Source organism: Geotrypetes seraphini, chromosome 10, assembly GCF_902459505.1.
Source record: "Geotrypetes seraphini chromosome 10, aGeoSer1.1, whole genome shotgun sequence".
Taxonomy (NCBI): Eukaryota; Metazoa; Chordata; class Amphibia; order Gymnophiona; family Dermophiidae; genus Geotrypetes; species Geotrypetes seraphini.
Window position 1 is genome coordinate 28,589,447 of NC_047093.1, and position 20,937 is coordinate 28,610,383.

General features: G+C 44.4%; 1 protein-coding gene across 3 annotated transcripts in view; it reads left to right on the forward strand.

Annotated features, from left to right (window-relative positions):
* The window catches only part of NUP85 (nucleoporin 85), a 55,615-nt gene that overhangs the window by 23,496 nt on the left and 11,182 nt on the right, over positions 1-20,937 (forward strand). For all 3 annotated transcript variants that reach the window (XM_033961672.1, XM_033961674.1, XM_033961673.1), the window contains 5 exons: positions 1,097-1,231; positions 3,324-3,446; positions 7,048-7,179; positions 14,306-14,412; positions 16,534-16,617. In XM_033961672.1, the coding sequence (XP_033817563.1) occupies positions 1,097-1,231; positions 3,324-3,446; positions 7,048-7,179; positions 14,306-14,412; positions 16,534-16,617 (581 nt within the window). The remainder of the gene's footprint in view (positions 1-1,096; positions 1,232-3,323; positions 3,447-7,047; positions 7,180-14,305; positions 14,413-16,533; positions 16,618-20,937) is intronic.

Genomic DNA, 20,937 nt, shown 5'->3' on the forward strand with positions numbered 1-20,937 from the left:
GCTGTCTGCCTCCAGCACACACCTCCCCCCAAAGCAGCCCCCTTTCTCCCTAACTTTCTCTCCATGGCCCCTTCTGTCTTCCCCCAGTGCAAAACTGTCTGTGCCCAGCACACCTCCCCCCAAAGCAGCCCCCTTTCTCTATCTCTCCATGGCTCCTTCTGTCTCCCCCCCAGCACACCCCTCCCCCAAAGCAGCCCCCTTTCCCGCTCCCTGTCTCTCCATGGCCCCTTCTGTCTCTCCTCAGCACACCCCTCCCCCCCAAAGCAGCCCCCTTTCCCTCTCCCTCTGGCCCCCTGTATTGATTCCCCTGCTTACCCTCCCTGCATCCCAGTGTCTTCTGGCCTGCTCCAGGCCGCTCCCCAACCCAGAAACACGCTCCCTCCCGACGCGATCCCGTGCGTCAGAGGGAACGTGCCACCGAGGCCGTAAAGCGGCCCGTGAGACCCGCCAAAGCCGGCCACAATCGCAGGCTGCCCCGAAGAGAAGGATCAGCGGCAGCAGCAGTGGTGAGCGAGGGCGGGAGGTGAGGTGCTTGCTTCCGGTTGGTGAGGAGCTTGCTTCGGGTTGGTGAGTGAGGAGGGGAGTGGCCAGAGTGATCCCTGGCCGCGTTCTAAAATAGAACGCGGCCACGGATCAGAAAACACGTCGCCAGGGATCACGATTTTTCAAGAGCGCATGCGCGCTCTAGGGTTTTATTATATAGGATGTGATTTGTTTGCTTAGTTAAAGAGTAAATTGTGTTCTGCATCTGCTCCCCCTGTACATTACAAATTACATTTATTTAGGAGAAAAACCATTTCGTTTAGTTCAGCACTTTACATTTATAGGAAGATGGGCAGAGGGAGGCAGGGCACTGGGAAGGAGAGGAGAAATAACAAAGCAGCGGTTTTGATGCCTGCCAGCACATTAACCATAGCAATAACTGGGCATGAAAGAATAGAGGGAAGCATGGGAAGAATGATTAACTGGTTTGGTTGAGATCACACCATTAAATTGTATAGAGCACATCTGATATTTTCTCAGGTTTGCAGTCTGCTTTTCCCTTTGTGCTGCCAACTGTTTCTTTAGTGCTTCCCTCCTCTGTGCTGTCTTCCAGATTACCAGCTATGTACTGCAGGGCCGGATGGATGAAGCACGACAAATGCTTGCCAAAGAGGCCATTGCAACAGCGACTTCACGGAGCATGTGCAGGATTCTGGATGGATTGATGAAGAAGATGCCCGTCTTCAATGTATGCAAACCTTGGGTTGTGAGGGAATAATTTGAGAGAGGGTAGGGGGGATTACCACCTCCCTTTCGGTATCGTTTTTCCTTATGTTTCATCTGTTTCAGGTTGCAGAATCGAGGCTTATTTGGACATCCAGAAGTTTCATTCTGTATCTAAAATAAGAGTATATGTCAGTGCAAACCCACTGTACCAAAAATAAATAATAATAATAATAATAATAACTTTATTTTTGTATACCGCCATACCCAAGGAGTTCTAGGCGGTTTACATTAGATTAACAAAAAATTACAAGTGGTTTAAAAACAATTGAACAATATTAGAGGCAAGCAATAAATAATACGTGGTTCGAAAACAATTGAACAATATTTGGAGCAAGGAGGTAGAATGAAGTTAGGAGAAGAGAGGGGGGTAGGTTAGGGGGGGAGGGGGTGGGTAGGTTGGGAAAGGAGGTGGAAGGGGGGAGGAGGAGATTGTTGTTCATTGGAGAGGGGTGTTAGGTGTCTTGTCCATGGAATAGGTGAGTTTTGAGAGATTTTCTAAACCCAAGGTAGGTGGGGGCCTCAAGGACAATTTGGGCTAGCCATGGGTTCAGTTTGGCAGCCTGGAAGGCAAAAGTTTTATCAAGGAATCTTTTGTAGTGACATAGTTTTAGGGAGGGGAAGGCGAAGAGTTGAATTCTGCGGGAGTACTTGTTTATGTGATTCAGATAGAAGTGAGGGTTTAAGTAGCTTGGGGATAGGCCAAATACTGTTTTATAGCAGAAGCAGGCAAATTTGAATAGGACTCTGGATTCAAAGGGTAGCCAGTGAAGTTTGTGGTAGAAAGGGGTGACATGTTCCCATTTTTTCAGGCCGAATATGAGGCGGACCGCAGTGTTCTGGATCATTTTGAGTCTTCTAATGGTTTTCTTCGTGGAGCTCAAGTAAATAATATTGCAGTAATCTAGTATGCTAAGGATGGAGGATTGTACTAGCAGGCGGAATGAGGTCTCGTCAAAGTATTTTTTAATGGTGCGGAGTTTCCATAGCACCGCGATGCATTTCCTAACTGTAATGTCTGTGTGTTTCTCCAGGGATAAATGTTTATCTAGTGTGACTCCCAGTATTTTTAAGGTTTGTTCGAGGGGGAAAGTAGATCCTTTCACTTGAATTGTGGTGTCTTTGATTTTGTCGTTGGGGGTGGCTAGTAAGAATTTTGTTTTGTCGGGGTTTAGTTTTAGTTTGTAGGATAACATCCAGCGTTCAATCTGAGTGAGTATATTTGAGAGTGAGGTAAGAAACTCTGGTGTGAAATTGGTTAGTGGGATAGACTCAAAGCACATTTTGTGACTTGCTTCCTCTCACAGAATTCTCATTCTTAGCTATATATATTGCTTCTCCCACGCTCATCAGTTATCATTCAAGAAATGCTACTGTGCAACTTTAGGCGTTGACATCTTGTGTTGACTTCTAAATTTTTTAATATTCCACAAGGGTGAGAGGTGCCTTTGTGACTAGAGACTTGTGAGCATTGTAAATATGTCCCTGACCATCGTGTCAGTTCTGTTTCTTGTTCACATTATCAAAAAAATAAATTGAAACGTACTGTTGGTAAGTATTGGCGGGAACACCATTCATTCAAACAAAACTGAGACTTGTGGAGGAAAACAGACCTCAATACTGTGACTCTTGGGCCTGTTAGTGCCCGTAGGAACCTGTATCATCTTGGGTCTTATTTACATTGCCATGGAGTGATTATCAGTTGCATTTCTGAGTTGTGTATCTTGGCTCTTACATAGCCTTTGGGTGGGTGGAGGGAATAATTGGTAGACAAAATGGGAAAGCCCAGGCCCATGTCCATTGATATTTCTTCTAGTAGAATCCATGAAGCCTTGCTTTCGACCATCCGCAAATGTATGTTTATGGTAACGATGAGCCTAGTTTCTTCAGTCTACAGGCTTTGACAAACCACTGTTGGCATATAAATGGATTGATAGATGCTATGAAGTGGGAGTGATAAAGGTTGGGAGGATCTGTGTTTTTATACTATACTTGAACATGCCATTCAGATCCACTTCTGATTTTTGTGACACTTGTGTTCTTTGGGATGTTCACAGCCTGGTGGTACACAGATTCTAACTGAGTATGAATTGAAGTGGCAGCACTGGCACGAAGAGTGTGAGCGGTATGTGCAGGATGGGACATTTGCATCCAGTAGCCACTTGGAGTCCATCTGCAAGGTTAGTCCAGCTAGCTGGGAGCTGCACTGATGTCATTCAAATTAACTGCACATTATTTGGGGGGGAGAGGGAGGTTCCTATCTACCTGTCCATAATCTCCCGAAAATTGTTTTATTTTTGAAATGTAAAGATAAAATGCAGCAAACAAGTTATCAAGTCTGCTAAAATCTTGTTAGGCTGAGCGCCCCAGGCTCAATATTGACTTTTTAAAACATCAACTGCTGCAGGCAGATTTTGGACCAGATATTTAATGCTGGGCTAAATCCAGATTCAGTACTGAATATCCAGCACATTGGTGGCCACAGGAAGTTATTCAGAAAGTTCTGCTTCACGCAGAGAGTGGTGGACACCTGGAATGCTCTCCCCAACGAGGTTATTGCGGAATCGACCGTCCTAGGATTTAAAAGCAAACTAGATGCACATCTCCTTATGAGGGGCATAGAAGGATATGGGTGACTACAAATTATGCCAGGTGTACACCTAGGAGGGCCTCCGCGCGTGCGGATCACCGGACTTGATGGACTGTAGATCTGATCCGGAGATGGCACTTCTTATGTAGATCTGGCCAATATTCATTGTCAGTACCTGAATGACTACCCAAGCAGGTTAGGACAGTCTTGTATCTGGCTCAGATAGCTATCTAGGAACTAGCACTGAATAGTATCATTGTCTGGATAACTCCTGGATTTGAATTAGTTCTGTCCTTGGATGTTCATGGCATTAACTGGAGAGTCTCGCAGCAGTCTGTGCTGTTCTTCAGCAGCGTTCTCCAATTAAGTGCTGTTATATCTGCTCTGGACCTGATCAGTGTGATTTAACAAGGCAGGAGCCCTCTGACCCAGTTAAATCTTGCAGAATATTGATCATTTTATTTACACTTCATGTACAACTAGCACAGTGGAATTGAAATTAATCTTTATGATGGAGCTAGTGACTACGTCCCACAAATACAGGGCAACTGATTAGAGCTTTAAAAAGGTTCCCATGTCAGTTACTCTTTTCCAAATATCAACTCGGCAATTTTTTGTTCCTTATCAGCCCTCCAGAGAGTCCAGACACTTGGATTATGCATGCCTACCAACAGATGGAAATGGAAAACACAGTGTGCTGACAATTGCGCGCAGGGACGAATGCGCACTGCTGCCTGAAGCTACTCTGACCGTTCCCATTAGCGCTGTGAGGTGTGTGGGGGGGGGAACCCCCAGTACACTGAGAAATATTAGTGCTCACGTTGAGGGTGTGTGTGTGTGGGCCCCCCCGCCTCTCAGAGCAGAAGAGCTGGTGTTTGGGAGAAGAGTGAGACTTTTTGATGTATTGGGAGGGGGGTTCCCCCCCCCTGAACATGAGTGCGAGTATTTCTCAGTGTAGTGGGGGGTTACCCCACACCCCCTCCCTCACAGCGCACACACACCCTCACAGCGCTAACAGGATCAGTCAGAATGGCTTCAGGCGGCGGCACGCTTTTGATGGGTCACCGAAAACACCTTACTTTGAGAATGTATAAATACGCAAGTTAGTATTTCTCAGTCTTCCAGCAGATAATGGACATGCAAGCCTGTGCAGTCTGAGTTAGTCTGGTAGGCCCTGAGGTTCTTGGGAGCATTAATTTATTCTAATTTACTTTAATATGCGAGTATATAAAGGAAAAAAATCCTTTTGGCTGTGTCTTTCTTTCTGAGCCTTTGGACTTCTGGGGTGTTGGTTCATGGGGACCATCTTTACCCCAGGAATGTCACATCAGAGTGGCCAAGTCCCTTCCTCCTCCCTCTCCTGTCAAAAGGACTGCATTGTGCCTTGGCTCATGTTTCTTAAAACGGGAGCCTTGCATGACCTTTAAGCATCCAACAAAACAAACATCTCTTCTGAACTTTAGCAGGGTATGTATTTTGTTTATAATGTACATTGTTTGACTGTTGACTTGTGGTGGTTAATAAAAAATTTTCAAAGTTAGAAAAAACCCCAAAACTCTTCATCCTCTCTGTTTGTGGTCCTTCTCTAGGCTAAGCGTTCTTCTGATGCCTCAATGCCAAAGCTGGCCAAAAACTCAATTTGCAAATTTTTGGCTTCATATTTGAGGTGCCATCGATTTGTAACAAATTTAAGTGGTGACTTCTTGCTTGACGATGGGCATGGCAACGCTGTAGTCTGTATGATGTTGGTGTGAGGAGGAATCTATTGGTTCAGCTGATAAACTATAAACGGGTTTATTCTACATGTTTGTTCCTAATATGTGTTGCTGCTGTCCCCCCCCCTCAAAAAAAAAAAGGGAAAAAGAATAATATTTAACAAAATAAGGATCTGCCATGGTTGGTCCTCTTTATCTAGCTTTGTTGTTGATATACTGACTGACTAAGAACTGTACAGCATACTTATATGGCTCTCAAAGTCAGGTGTTCTGTCTGCATTTACAGCTCCAAGCATCTGGATCAGTTTAGAGGGCCTAAAGGAAAGAAAATCAGTAAATAAAACCTAATTTCTCCTTACTCTGTAATCTGAAATGATCATGTTCTCTGTTTCATTGCTCTTTTATTTATTATAGAACAGGGGTGTCCAACCTTTTGGCATTAGCCGAAAAAAATGTTTCTGGGGCCGCACAAACGCTGCAGCAAGACAGAGGAGGGAGCCAGCAAGACAGTAAACACCCGGGAGCAGCAGAGGAAAACACTGCATCACCCTTGACTGGGGCCGCACAAAATACTTCTCGGGGCCGCATGCAGCCCTTGGGCCACAGGTTGGACACCCCTGTTATAGAGCTTCCCAAACCTGGCCTGTGGACCCCATGGCCAGTTGGGGATTTCAGGATATCCACCATGAATATGTATGAGAGAGATTTGCAAGTATTGAAAACTTATTATATGTAAACTTTTTTCATGCATATTTGTGGTGGATTTCTTGAAAATTTGACTGACTTGCGGGGTGGTCTAGGATGAATTTGGGAAACTCTACTTTCTAAGAAAAGAAAGCCCTTTTTATGTGAAACCTAAATACAATGAGTTTCTCCTTTTATTTTTCACTTGTAACATATTTGACCCCATGGTTCCATCCTTTATTTTTAATTTAAACTTTTATATACTACTACCCTGAATTACCCTGAAATGGTTCACAATAATTGTATACTAACTTGACAGATAAAATATTACACAAAAACCTACACACAGCCTCCCCTTTATAAATTACAAAACAGAAACAAATTAATACCACGTCACCCCTTCATCCAACCATGATCCATTGTGCCCTTCCATTAGAAAACAAACTTCCTATATGTCAGCTCTCTTTAGGATCAAATGCTTGAAATAAAAAGTTAGATCTTTAAATTTCTCTAACATGAAAGAAATGATCTCTCTCTGCAGCTCTGCTATAGGAATTCCACAGCATAGGTATATAAATATGAGTACTAGAAGCAGCATTTCATGTAAGCGAAGGCCTGGCTACTGACATAGTTGGCGTCACCAACAGATCCTGTTGGAAAGAATTTAATGTACTTGATGGAACATTGTGTCTGGTCTTTTGTTGAATTAAAGTGCAATCTGATGATAAAAGCCGTAGAGGATTCTTGCACATCATTACTAACGTGTTTTCTCCTTTTTATGTATATATTTAGATCCTTTTAGGAGATGAAGCTGCTTTGCTAAAGCAGAAGGAACTTCTGACGACATGGTACCATTTCTTAGTGTCACGACTGTTGTACACTCATCCCATGGTGAAACCAGCAGAACTTCATGTCTATGCACAGGCAAGTTCCACCTGCATGCAGATCAGAACTATTTACCCCTAGGGGAATTTTCAGCAGCTGCACAACACAGAATGTTGCACAATGCCTAACCTGACCATGCGTCCCGTTTTGAATGGGACTATCCCGTTTTTAGGCAGCCTATCCCGTTGTCCCCAAAGCACAGCTTTGGGACGCCGAAATGTCCCATTTTCAGAAAGAGAGCAACCCACTGTAACAATTTTTTTAAAAAAGTGCTATGCTTGGGGACAACGGGATGCGACTTTACAAGTGGCGGGCCCACAAGCCTCCCCCCCACCACGTCAATTCTGACGTCGGAGAGGAAGTTCCAGGCCAGCCAATCGCTGCCTGGCTGGCCCAGAATTGACATCGGGGGGGGGGGGGGGAAGGGAAGGCTTGTGGGCCTGCCACTTATACAGTCGCTGCACGCACCTGGCCTGTTGCTGCGTTGGCGGTGGTGGCTTGGAGAAATCAGCAGCGGTGGAGGGGGGGCAGGGAGAGAGAAAGAAAGAAGGGGAGGCAGGGAGAGAGAGAAAGAAAGAAAGGGGAGGGGCAGGGAGAGAGAAAGACAGAAAGGGGGCGCAGGGCGAGAGAAAGAAAGAAAGACAGATATCTACAATGTTAATACCTAAAAATTAGTAGAAGTCCTGTTTTGAGGAAAAAATAAATGTTCACTTTAAGAATGCCCCACCTGTTCGGAATTTTGTGCAGCTATCAGCATCAGCTGCTCTCCTGAATATGTCTCCCTCCCCCACAAAGATTGTATAGCAACTGAAGCAGAAAGTAAACTGCTGCATGTCAGGCCACTTCCTCCTCTTGTGCTGGCTTGGTCATTGAATTCTGGGGCTGGATAGAGACCTGCACAGTTCACATGAACAGTAGGGCCTAGGACTACATAAGAGGAGAATGCAGTCCAATATGCAGTTCACTTCCTCTTGCCATGTGATCTTTGTGGGGGAGAAGGAGAGTAGCTAATTATGGTGACTTGAGTGTGTGCCATGGGGATGGGTAGTGGGGGGGGAGAGAGAGAAAGCTGTGTGCCAAGGGGATCAGAGGGAGCAGAGATAGCTGAGACTGTGCTGTGGAGGTTGGGGTTGGGGCAGAGAAATCTCTGTGTTTAATGTACAGTGCTTTGTACATCTAGTAGAGCCATAGAAATAAGTAGTAGTAGTGTGCATACAGGTATTGGAGAATTCAGAGGATGTGCCTTGAGGAGGGGTGGATGGAGGAGAGAAAATGATAGCTGGGGATGGGAGGTGTAGAGGGAGAATGAGAATTGGAGGTATTACATGAGGGAGAAGACTTTGGGGATAGACAAATGAGGAGTTTTACTGGGAGCTATAGTTGAAGTGAGAGGCAACTGGGGAGGCTAGAACCTGAGGGAGGGAAAGGCAGGATGGATTTTATGCCTTATTTTGGAGGAATTCTGTGCAAAAACACTGCTGATAAACTTTGCAGAATTTTCACAAATAAGTTTTTGCACTGAATTCCTCCAGGAGTACCTTGTAGGCAGGGATTGCCGCTTGTAATAGTTTAAACAGATGAATCAATCGGATGGGGTAGCCTCAAGATGACTAAAGGATTATTGCTTTGTTATTCTTTTGATTTAACAATTAGAATGTTACTACTTTGTCTTGTGATTTCCATTTGATTATAAGGCGAGTGAGAATCCATTCAGGAATATTTCTTCATGTCTCAGAACAGTCCTTTAATTAATTAATTAATTTTTTGTATACACTTTATTATCCCAGGACAAGCAGGCAGGTATTCTCAAGTATGGGTGACGTCATCCGACAGAGCCCCGATGCGAAAGCATCACAAGCAGACTTGCTTGAAGAAACTAGAAGTTTCGAGTCGCCTGCACTGCGCATGCATGAGTTGCCCGCACCGCGCATGCGCGAGTGCCTTCCCGCCCAGCACAGGACGCGTCTCCTCAGTTCTTAGTTTTCCGTGGAGCCGAGAAGTCCATCTTTGACTCTCTGCGTTCAACTTTGTTCTCTTTTGCCTTCTCTACAACCGCGGTTGGTGTTTTTTTCTTCATGAATCGCTGTTTTATTTTGTTTATTTAAAAAAAAAATAATAATAATTTTTCCGTTCATTCTCCGGAACGGGCACTCGGTCGCAGCTCACCAGCTTCAACTTCGCGGCGGCTATTTTTCATCCTATGTCCCGGCCTGCTACAGGCTTTAAGAAGTGTAGCAAGTGTCGGCGCGCAATCTCTCTCACGGACCCTCATAGACGCTGCCTCAAGTGTCTTGGGCTAAACATCATCCCACGTCGTGCCTGCCTTGCCAAACACTTCAGCCTCGTGCTTTTAAGCGTCGTTGCATTCTGGTGGACAAGCTCTTCGAGATGGTGTCTTCGACTAATCCCTTGACTTCGGCGTCTTCGGCCTCGACTTCCCTCGAGCCTCCTTCTGCGCCTCCTGCTTCCACCTCGAGCCTCATCAAACCTTCATCATTTGCAGCAGCTCTTGCTTCGACGTCATCTGCTGTATCTTCCCCTGTTTCCTCAGGTCAGATAGCTCAGCAGTCGGTTCCGCCAGTAGTGATTAAGGTGTCTAAGACTACTAAGTCGAAACACACTCACACCTGCCTCGAAGGAACCTCCAGCCAAGGCAGGTGGTCCAGTTTCAGACGCGGATCCCACCTTGCCGGCTTCTTTCCAGACCATTTTAGAGAAGCAGTTTCTTTAGTACCTTACCATTATGGGTCCTAAACTGCTTCCTATTATCCTGCCTGGGTATTTAGCAGACTCCCGCGAGGTCAAGCCGCTTCCTATGTCCCAGTCGGAGTCACACTCTTTGCAGGGAGCAGTCTCTGCGAGTGTCTGGTCTGAAATCCAAGCACGAAAAGCAAGGAGTAGATTCTTTGTGAGTGCATCGACAGGACTCTTCACACTCTCAGCAAGGAGCAGAGTCTTTGCGAGTGCATCGAGGTTCCTCTTCCAAGCCTCTGGAGCTTCGATCTACAGCCTCTAGTCCTATTCATACATTGGCATTGGCTGCTTTCGTCTCCAAGGTGAAATCTCCTTGATCCTCGAGATCTGGTTCTAGACACAGTTCTCACCATCATTCGAGACCATCAGCGAGGCATTCTTCCAGGCATCGTTCTTCGCAGGATAAACCATCTTCCTCAAAGCCTCACTCTACTTCAACCTCAACCAGACCACCAACTCCTCGTTCGAGGTCTCCGATGCTGGACCTCAAGGATATTCCAACCTCGATTACCTCGTCCAAGTCACTGGGTTCCTATGACACTTTTTTCCATGTCGAAGCTTCTTCTTCGACGCATGCTGCCTCGACGTCCTCGAGTCCTTCTCGAGACAAGGCATCACTGGATCAGCTCTCTTTCTCCTCTTTCCTCCAACGGCTGTGGACTTGGACGTCAAATTGGATACTGGCTCTAAATATTCTAAGGAATATCTCGAAATCATGCGTTTTTCTCAGCCTCCAGCAGAGTCTCTCAATTTTCCACTTCATAAGCTTTTAGACCAGACTTTTACTCGATGCATGGAGACTCCCTTTTCCATACCAGCAGTTCCAGGAAAATTGGACTCGAGGTATAAGACTGTGCATCACAAGGAATTTGACAACTCACAGTTATCTCATCAATCCCTGCTTGTTGAATCGTCCTTGAAGAGATCTCATCCTTCCAAGGTCTATGCTACAGTCCCTCCTGGACGGAGGGAAAAACTATGGACAAATTTGGATGTCGCATCTACCAGAATGCTATGATGTCCTCTACAGTCCTCAATTATAATTTTTATTTCATTACTTATTTTGAATTTCTTCTTTCCCTTCTGCCAAAGTTTTTGACTTATATGGATGACCACATGCATTTGCATTTTGAGTTTCAAGAAGTCATTGCTTCTTTTTCTCAGTTACATCTCCATCTCCTGCAATCATCTTACGATGGCTTTGAGTTGTCTGCCCGAGCGGCTGCTTGCTCTGTGGCTATGCGTTGTCTTGCATGGCTTCATACCATTGACATGTACCCTAACCTTCAAGACCGCTTGGCTAACATTCCTTGTCAAGGCAACGACCTCTTTGATGAGTCAATTGAGGCGGCCACTAAAAAATTATCTGACCATGAAAAATCATTTGCTTCAATCGTCAGACCTGAACCAAAGCCAGCTCCTGCCAAACCTGCACGCCCTGCTGTCATCTATCAAAGGCGTTTTGCTCCAAAGCCGGCTCCTTATACTCATATTCCCATCCATCCAGCCTCCCGTCAATATCTCAGATTTCGGGTGGGAAATCTGCATTACCAATAGAGTTCTACCCTTCGGCCTGGCCTTGACTCCCAGAGTGTTCACCAAGTGCCTGGTAGTGGTAGCCGCAGCTCTACGGAATCATGGTCTTCGGGTATTTCCCTACCTAGACGACTGGCTCATCAAAGATTCCACATCTCAAGGGGTTATTGTAGTGACCCAACGGACTTCCTGGTTCCTACAAAGTTTGGGATTTGAAATCAAACCCTCTCAGAATCTACAATTCATTGGAGCTGTTCTGGACACTGTCCAACTCGGAGCATTCCTTCCACAACAACATCTGGATGCTCTGCTTCACCTCTGTCACACAGTGTCTTCTCGCTCTTCCATCTCTGCAAGACACATGATGGTGCTTCTGGGTCACATGGCCTCCACAGTACACGTGACTCCTTTTGCCAGACATCACTTCAGAATTCCTCAATGGACCCTGGTATCTCAATGGACGCAGGTTTGCGATCCTCTTTCTCAACACATCAGTCACTCCTTCTTTGAAGAAGTCTCTCCGTTGGTGGATGCTCTCTTCCAATCTTTCCAGAGGCTTGCTTTTTCAAATGCCCCCTCATCAGAAGATCCTCACGACAGACTCTTCGACCTACGCTTGGGGTGCTCATCTCGATGGTCTCCGTACTCAAGGCCTCTGGACCAGTATGGATCGTCAGTGTCATATCAATCAGTTGGAACTCAGAGCGATCCTCAAAGTTCTCCATGCTTTTCAACATCTCCTTCACGACACAGTAGTCCTCGTCCGCATGGACAACCAAGTCACCATGTATTATGTCAACAAACAGGGAGGGACAGGGTCTGCCTCCCTTTGTCAAGAAGCTCTAGAAGTTTGGGACTGGGCAATCCGTCACAACACCTTCCTCAAAGCTGTCTACATTCAAGGGGCTCAGAATTGCTTGGCAGACAACTTGAGTCGTCTCCTGCAACCTCACGAATGGACTCTCCTTTCCTCGTCTTTTCATCACATTTTCTCACAGTGAAGAACGCCTCAGATAGACCTCTTTGCAGCTCCCCACAACTACAAACTGCCTCAGTTCTGCTCCAGGATATACTCTCCTCACCGCCTCGAGGCAGACACTTTTCTTCTGGAATGGACGAATCTTTTCCTCTACGCATTTCCTCCATTCCCTCTCATTCTCAAGACTAGTCAAATTGAAGAACGATCATGCCACCATGATTTTAATTGCTCTTCGGTGGCCGAGACAACCATGGTACTCCCTTCTACTTCAACTTGGCAGCAGGGAGCCATACCTTCTTCCAGTTTTTCCTTCTCTGCATACACAGAGTCAGGGATCTCTGCTTCATCCCAACCTGCAGTCTCTATACCTGACAGCCTGGTACCTCTCAACATAACCCCTCTTCAGTTTTCTCAATCTGTAAGAGACGTTTTAGAAGCTTCTAGAAAGCTTACCACTAGACAATGCTATCACCAAAAATGGACTAGATTTTCTACATGGTGTTTTACTCATCATAAGGAACCTCAGCATTTCTCCTTATCTTCTGTTTTGGACTATCTTTTGCACTTATCCAATTCTGGCCTCAAGTCTACATCAATATGAGTCCATCTCGGTGCAATTGCGGCTTTTCATCAGCCTATTGAAGGGAAACCCCTCTCTGCTCATCCGGTGGTTTCTAGATTCATGAAAGGACTTTTCAATGTCAAACCTCCTCTCAAACCGCCTCCTGTGGTTTGGGACCTCAATGTTGTCCTTTCTCAACTCATGAAGCCTCCATTTGAACCAATTGATAAGGCTCATCTGAAGTATCTCACTTGGAAAGTGGTATTTCTCATTGCCCTCACTTCTGCTCGACGAGTCAGTGAGCTACAAGCTTTAGTTACTGACCCACCATTCACTGTGTTCCATCATGATAAGGTGGTTCTTCATACTCATCCGAAATTCCTACCTAAAGTGGTCTCAGAATTTTATCTCAACCAATCCATCATCCTTCCAGTGTTTTTTCCAAAGCCTCATTCTCACCCTGAAGAATCATCTCTTCATACTCTGGACTGTAAACGTGTTTTGGCCTTCTACTTGGAACGCACCAAACCACACAGATCTGCTCCTCAACTTTTTGTCTCCTTCGATCCAAATAAATTGGGACATCCTATTTCTAAGCGTACCATCTCCAACTGGATGGCGGCTTGTATCTCATTCTGCTATGCCCAGGCTGGACTACCCCTTCACAGTAAAGTCACAGCCCATAAAGTCAGAGCAATGGCAGGTTCAGTAGCTTTCCTCAGCTCTACACCTATTGAGGAAATTTGCAAGGCTGCTACTTGGTCCTCGGTTCATACCTTCACTTCTCACTATTGTCTGGATACTTTCTCCAGATGGGATGGACAGTTTGGCCAAACAGTATTACAAAATTTATTCTCCTAAGTTGCCAACATTCCCACCATCCCATTCTGGTTAGCTTGGAGGTCACCCATATGTGAGAATACCTGCCTGCTTGTCCTGGGATAAAGCACAGTTACTTACCGTAACAGGTGTTATCCAGGGACAGCAGGCAACTATTCTCACAACCCACCCACCTCCCCTGGTTGGCTTCTCTGCTAGCTATCTCAACTGAGGAGACGCGCTCTGTACTGGGTGGGAAGGCACTCGCGCATGTGCGGTGCGGGCGACTCGAAACTTCTAGTTTCTTCAAGCAAGTTTGCTTGTGAGGCGTCCGCATCGGGGCTTCGTCGGATGACGTCACCCATATGTGAGAATAGCTGTCTGCTGTCCCTGGATAACACCCGTTATGGTACATAACTGTGCTTTTTGGTGGTACAATCCTTTTTTTAAAAAATGACGTTAAAATAACAAGGCCAAAGAAGTCCATAATTGTAGTTTGTTTGTTTGTTCTGCAGTCTAGTTTGGACATGTTCCTGGGAGGAGACAACAGCCCAGAGCCTTTGGACAATATCTTAATGGCAGCCTTTGAATTTGATATCCTCCAAGTGATTAAGGAATTCAGGTAAACTTTTTAATAATGTTTCTGCTTCAACAAGACTTGAATTGCATGTGGTTTCATTGTATCAAGCAAGGACTGGTTATGATGTTTTTCTTTCTCCTCTTTCCACTTTGGACATGGATGCACAATCTGGGCAAAATATTTAGTACCCAGACCTTCCACGGAAAGGGCGATTTGTGTGCGTGACACTGAAGTATTATTGCAAAATATGTTGGAGTCCCATCTAAGTGACAAGTGCTATACAATTTCTATATTTCCTGTACTATCCAATATTTGCTTCCTGTCCCATAGGTGTCTATAGTGGAATGGGGTAGTAGTGAGTCTTTCCAGTAAACATCTTTAAGCAAGAAAGTACATGAGTACTTTCAAAATTACTTTCAAAAGGAAAGTAATTTTTCTGTTCACTGGCCTGTAAATATTTGTAGCCTGCTGTCTTTAGTAAATGGGTTGGTAAACAGAGTAAGATGCTAATTTCAGGTCTTTGAAATAACATGTGAAAGTAAGGAAGGTGTACTGATTTTTAATTTGGAGATGCTCCCTTGATGAAAGCTTTTAATTTGGAGATGCTCCCTTGATGAAAGCTTTTAATTTGCAGATGCTCCCTTGATGAAAGCTTTTAATTTGGAGATGCTCCCTTGATGAAAGCTTTTCACTGCATATAAGTTCCAGCCCCAAAAGACAGTTCAACAAGTACTTCTTCAGCAAGAGCTTTACATACGTAATAACATAAGAGTTGCTGTCCTGGAACAGACTGAAGTTTCATCAAGCCCAGTATCCTGTTTCCAACAGTGTCCAACTCAGGTCACCAGTATCTCATAAACATCCTTTCTGATGTAAACAGAAAAAGAGCCAGATGAGGCATAAATGTTTTAGACAAACTGAAGTTTTATTGTTTATATATTATGATATTTGTCACTTTTTGTTCATTTGTGACCCAAAGAAGGTAGTATTTGTTCTTGAAAGCTAGTCAAATTTCTATTCATCACCTTTAAAAGTGGACTATCACAGCTAAAGTTAGAAGGGAAAAGATTCCGTACAAACGTAAGGAAGTTCTTCTTCACCCAGAGAGTGGTGGAGGTCTGGAACACTCTCCTGGAGGCTGTTACAGGGGAAAGCATCCTTCAGGGATTCAAGACAAGGTTGGATAAGTTCCTACTGGAACAGAATATATGCAGGTAAGGCTAGACTCAAATAGGGCACTGGTCTTTGACCTAAGGGCCGCCACGTGAGCTGACTGTTGGGCACAATGGACCACTGGTCTGACCCAGCAGCGGCAAATCTTATATTATATTCTTATGTACTGCACCATTTTATCCATTATCTTCATCAGAAAGGACACTTAAGAAATACTTTGCCTGTAAGCTTTTGTGGAAGAAGCACTTGTTGGAACTGTCCTTTTGGATTTGGAGCAGTAAAAGCAGTTTTTATAAGACACTGCATTGTTTGAGCATACTTTTTGTTCTTTTACCATTGACATTTTTATCGTTATCGATAAGAGAAGCATCAGTGTTTTAAATTGAAATAAGAAAGTATATATTTTGCTTAATGATTAAAAAAAAAAAAAAGACTAAAGCATGAGTAAACATTATAGTAGTTGAAAAGATATATGAACCCTATAAACCAGGTATGCCAAACTCATGATGATGGGCCACAATGGCAACTGTGCATAAATATTCATCCTCCCTATTATTCCATTTCTACACAGTTCTCCCAAGGGAACTCAGAATGGTTTTACATTAATTTATTCAGGAACTCAAGCATTTTTCTGTCTGTCCTGGTGAGCTCACAATCTGTCTCATGTACCTGGGGCAATGAGGGGATTAAGTGACTTGCCCAGGGTCACAAGGAACAGTGTGTTTTAACCATTTTAACTACATAGGAGCCAAATTGACATTTTATAATTAACCAGATGTTAAATTTAGAATGTACAGTTTATTAGATACTACAATATGACAACATTATAACCAGATGTTAAATTTAGAATGTACAGTTTATTAGATACTACAATATGACAACATTACATGTTTGCCATGCCTGCTATAAACTCTGTGTATGGATAGTTTGTAAAATTTCATAAGCCAATTTTTTTTTTTTTTTTCTGCATCGCACACACCGGCAATGTAGCATAACTTCAAGCAATTGGTGGTTTGTTGCGCATCTGACCGACCTGTTGGATCACTGCCAGCTCCTTCAATCTCACAACCTCTAGTGAGTATACCTATAAAAGGAGGATGCAGGGGGGACTAGGAACTATCCTTGGACATAGTGGAAAGAAGTGAGATGATCCATTGACCTGTGCATGGTAGTAAAGACTAGTTTTTGGACTAAGTTGGGGGGGGAGTAATATGGAACCAATTAAAAACACATTTTGAGGGGTGAGGAGATCACACACCCAGTGGTGTAGTAAGGGGGAAGGGTTGGTCCATCCCAAGCGCAGTCTTGCTGAAGGTGCAGCGCCCTTCCTTCTCTCCACCCCTCCCCTGCTCCTCTCCTTTCTGCGTACCCCTTGCCTCTCCCGTACTTTTTTTAACTTCCTCGGCATGAGGTTGCTGCCCACATCGGCATTGGCGCTGTCTCTGACGTCACTTCTTGGACCCGTGCCTAGGAAGTGACATCAAACGGCGATCCAACACCGTTGGCATGCTGCTCGCACTGGAGAAATTAAAAAAGGTACAGGGAATGGGAAGGGGGCGGAGAAGACGGCAGGGGAGGGGCACCTCTCACCCTTACTATGCCACTGCACACACCCACACTGCCTAATATATGATGGGATTCTATTCAGTGGTAGTGAAAAGCAGGCAATGTCCACTTTCTGTATTCCAGCTATGCACCGTTTAAAGGCTTAAAAGAAAAATCAGGCCATGTGCATACCCATCCAATTTCGCCATCTGGTGAAAAGCTTTTTATGCACTCACTACTTTCTTTCTTCATAGTTGTTAGAACCAGAATGGGCCATGTCCATGTGCTGAGATAACATGTGGGTGTAGAATGCTTACAGATTAAAGCCTATTCGGGCATTGCTTGTTCCTTTTGCTGAAACGTCCTGTCAGCATTTCAAAATTTATATATATATATTTTTTAAATTCTATTCTGCATAAAACCTATGTCTCAGGGCGCTGGTCTTTGACCAGAGGGCCGCCACGTGAGCAGACTGCTGGGCACAATGGATCACTGGTCTACCCCAGCAGCAGTAATTCTTATGTTCTTAGCTCTTTGAAAAGGTCATAAGAGGGTCAATCAGGGTAAGTGTGGTAGATATTTGGACCCGTAAAACTTTGACACTTTTCTAACCCAGGCACTAAGGTGCCTAACTCCCTTTTTGAAAATTGTTTTCATAAGGGGCAATAACATGATTTGAGAAGTAGGATAAAAGATATGGGTGGCATGTAGGGAAACTGTAGATAACCCCCTCAGAGGAGAACAACTAGGCAGATAGGAAAGGTGAACCGGTCTTTTATTGGCCATCATCTTTCATGATAATTATATATAAATATGAAAAATTACAATACTTCTGCTTTGTAGTCTGTCATGTCATATTTTTTTGCCTGTCAGCTGCCTCCTTGTCCAGTTACAGTTTGTACAAAATGCAAATATAAATGAGAGAAAAGAACATCAAGCAAATTCTCAAAAAATCTCAGTCCAAACAAAGAGAATTTAAATAAATATCTTAAGAAATGACATGATTAAGTTAAATAATTAATTATGTGCTCAGTGACGTGAACATTCAAATATGCCAGTGAGGGGCTAAAAAATTTTCAACTCCTTACAACATTGCACAGCCCTCCCTGCCTCCATTATGAGAATACAACTTGGACAATATACATATATAGTAAAAAAAAAAAAAACTACTTAGCTTGATAGATCTTCTAAGTTTATAGAAGTTCTTGTAATGTCCAAGCCGGGAGTGGGGGGGCACTGATGCAGGAAGTGCAATGGCGTTCTTAATTAGCTGGCATCCAAAATCTATGAGCTCCCAAATGCCCAAAACCACAAAAAGTGTACAAAATAAGTAGTCCAAAAACCAAAAAAAACCTCAAAATAAATGACTTCAAATCCATAATCCTTCATTCATATAATCCATGTAAGACAGTAAATCCACACTCTGCATCCTCAACACAGATCGTGTTTCGAGAATCTCTTTTTCAAGAGGAAGGTAACGCTGAAAAAATGAGAGCACACAGAAAAAGCAACTCAAACTTCAATTACAACTAAACTTAGAACAAATGTTAGAACTTCCTTACTGGGTAGAGAGCAGAGACAGCACACAGCCAAGAACAGCAGTGTGTGATCAGCCAGACGGAATCACATGATCCCTCACAACGGAAGTGAAGTTTAAACACAAAAAGAGAGCTGACGTCAGTAGCTCAGGTGAGATGATCAGTGAGGCTGGCAGTGAAAATGTCACAACTCGCAGGACAGTGACTTTCAAATCATAAAAAATCTGACTAAACACGCATACAATTCAATGTAATGTAAGCCAGTTACAGTTTGTGCCATGACCCTCATTTCTGGCTACACATAGGCTTTACACTTAATTCCACTCCCATCTTGGCCAACCTTTTGACAGAGAAACATGGAATGAGTCTTCGTTCCTTGGAGCAATATTTATTAGCAATCCCAACCTTGAACCATATTAACACTAGAAGAAACACTATCTTTTCAGTAGTTGCCCCAACCCTCTGGAATTTGGCACCAAATGCTCTAAGAGAGATAACCAATCTTGAGAAATTTAAATCTTTTCTAAAAAAACATTCCTTTTCAAAGATGCCTTTCAAGTTTAAATGTCCTTTTAAGGATTCAAAAAAATTTTTTTTCTTTTATAAGTCCATTCGCATTGGGTTTACTTATTTTTAATCCCGCCCTTTTGTTTATACCTTTATATCTTACTTTTCTTTAATCATTGTAGTTCTCCCCTTTTTTCCACTCGTACCTGTTTGTCTAATGGTTCATAGTCAAATGTGCGCAAGACAACAGCGCGCGGACAATAAGCAATGTTACTTACCGTAACAGTTGTTATCCAGGGACAGCAGGCAGCTATTCTCACTAGTGGATGATGTCATCCGACAGAGCCCCGATACGGACGTCTCACAAGCATGTCTTGCTTGAAGAAACTCAGAAATTTCGAGATGCCCGCACCGCGCATGCGCCAGTGCCTTCCCGCCCGATGGTCCGGGCGTATCTCCTCAGTTCAGGTAGCTAGCAGAGAAGCCAACCCAGGGGAGGTGGGTGGGACTTGAGAATAGCTGCCTGCTGTCCCTGGATAACAACTGTTACGGTAAGTAACATTGCTTTATCCCAGGACAAGCAGGCAGGTATTCTCACTAGTGGGTGACCTCCAAGCTAACCTCAATGGGATGGTGGGAGAGTTGGCAACTTAGGAGAATAAATTTTGTAACACTGTTTGGCCAAACTGTCCATCCCTTCTGGAGAAAGTGTCCAGACAATAATGAGAGGTGAATGTATGAACCGAGGACCAAGTGGCAGCCTTACAAATCTCCTCAATCGGTGTCGATCTGAGGAAGGCTACAGAGGCCGCCATTGCTCTGACCCTATGGGCTGTGACCCTACAGGGAAGGGGTAATCCAGCCTGGGCATAGCAGAAAGAGATACAAGCTGCCATCCAGTTGGAGATGGTGCGCTTCGATACAGGTCGTCCCAACTTGTTTGGATCAAAGGAGACGAAAAGTTGAGGAGCAGTTCTGTGTGGTTTGGTGCGATCCAAGTAGAAAGCCAAAGCACGTTTACAGTCCAGAGTGTGTAGAGCTGATTCTCCAGGATGAGAATGAGGCTTTGGAAAAAAACACTGGAAGTACAATGGATTGGTTGAGATGAAATTCAGAGACCACTTTAGGTAGGAATTTTGGATGAGTGCGGAGGACCACCTTGTCATGATGGAATACTGTGAAAGGTGGGTCCGCCACCAAGGCCTGAAGCTCACTGACCCTGCGAGCAGATGTGAGGGCCACCAGAAAAACCACTTTCCAAGTGAGAAACATTAGTGGAGCCTTTCTCAGAGGCTCAAAAGGAGGTTTCATAAGCTGAGAAAGGACAACATTGAGATCCCAAACCACTGGAGGCGGTTTGAGAGGAGGATTGACATGAAAAAGTCCTTTCATAAATCTGGAAACCATAGGATGAGCAAAGAGAGGTTTCCTCTGCAGAGGCTGATGGAAAGCCGCAATAGCGCTCAGGTGGACTCGAATAGAGGTCGACTTGAGACCAGACTGAGACAAGTGTAGAAGATAGTCCAACACAGAGGATAGGGAGGCTCGCTGAGGCTCCTTAGAATTGGAAATACACCATGAAGCAAATCTAGTCCATTTTTGGGAGTAGCATTGACGAGTAGCAGCCTTCCTGGAAGCCTCCAAGACATACCTCACCACCTGGGAAAACTGGCGAGGAGTTACGTTGAGAGGAACCAAGCTGTCAGGTAGAGAGACTGCAGGTTGGGATGAAGTAGCGATCTCTGATGCTGAGTAAGCAGTGAAGGAAACACCGGAAGGAGAAATGGCTCCCTGCTGCTGAGTT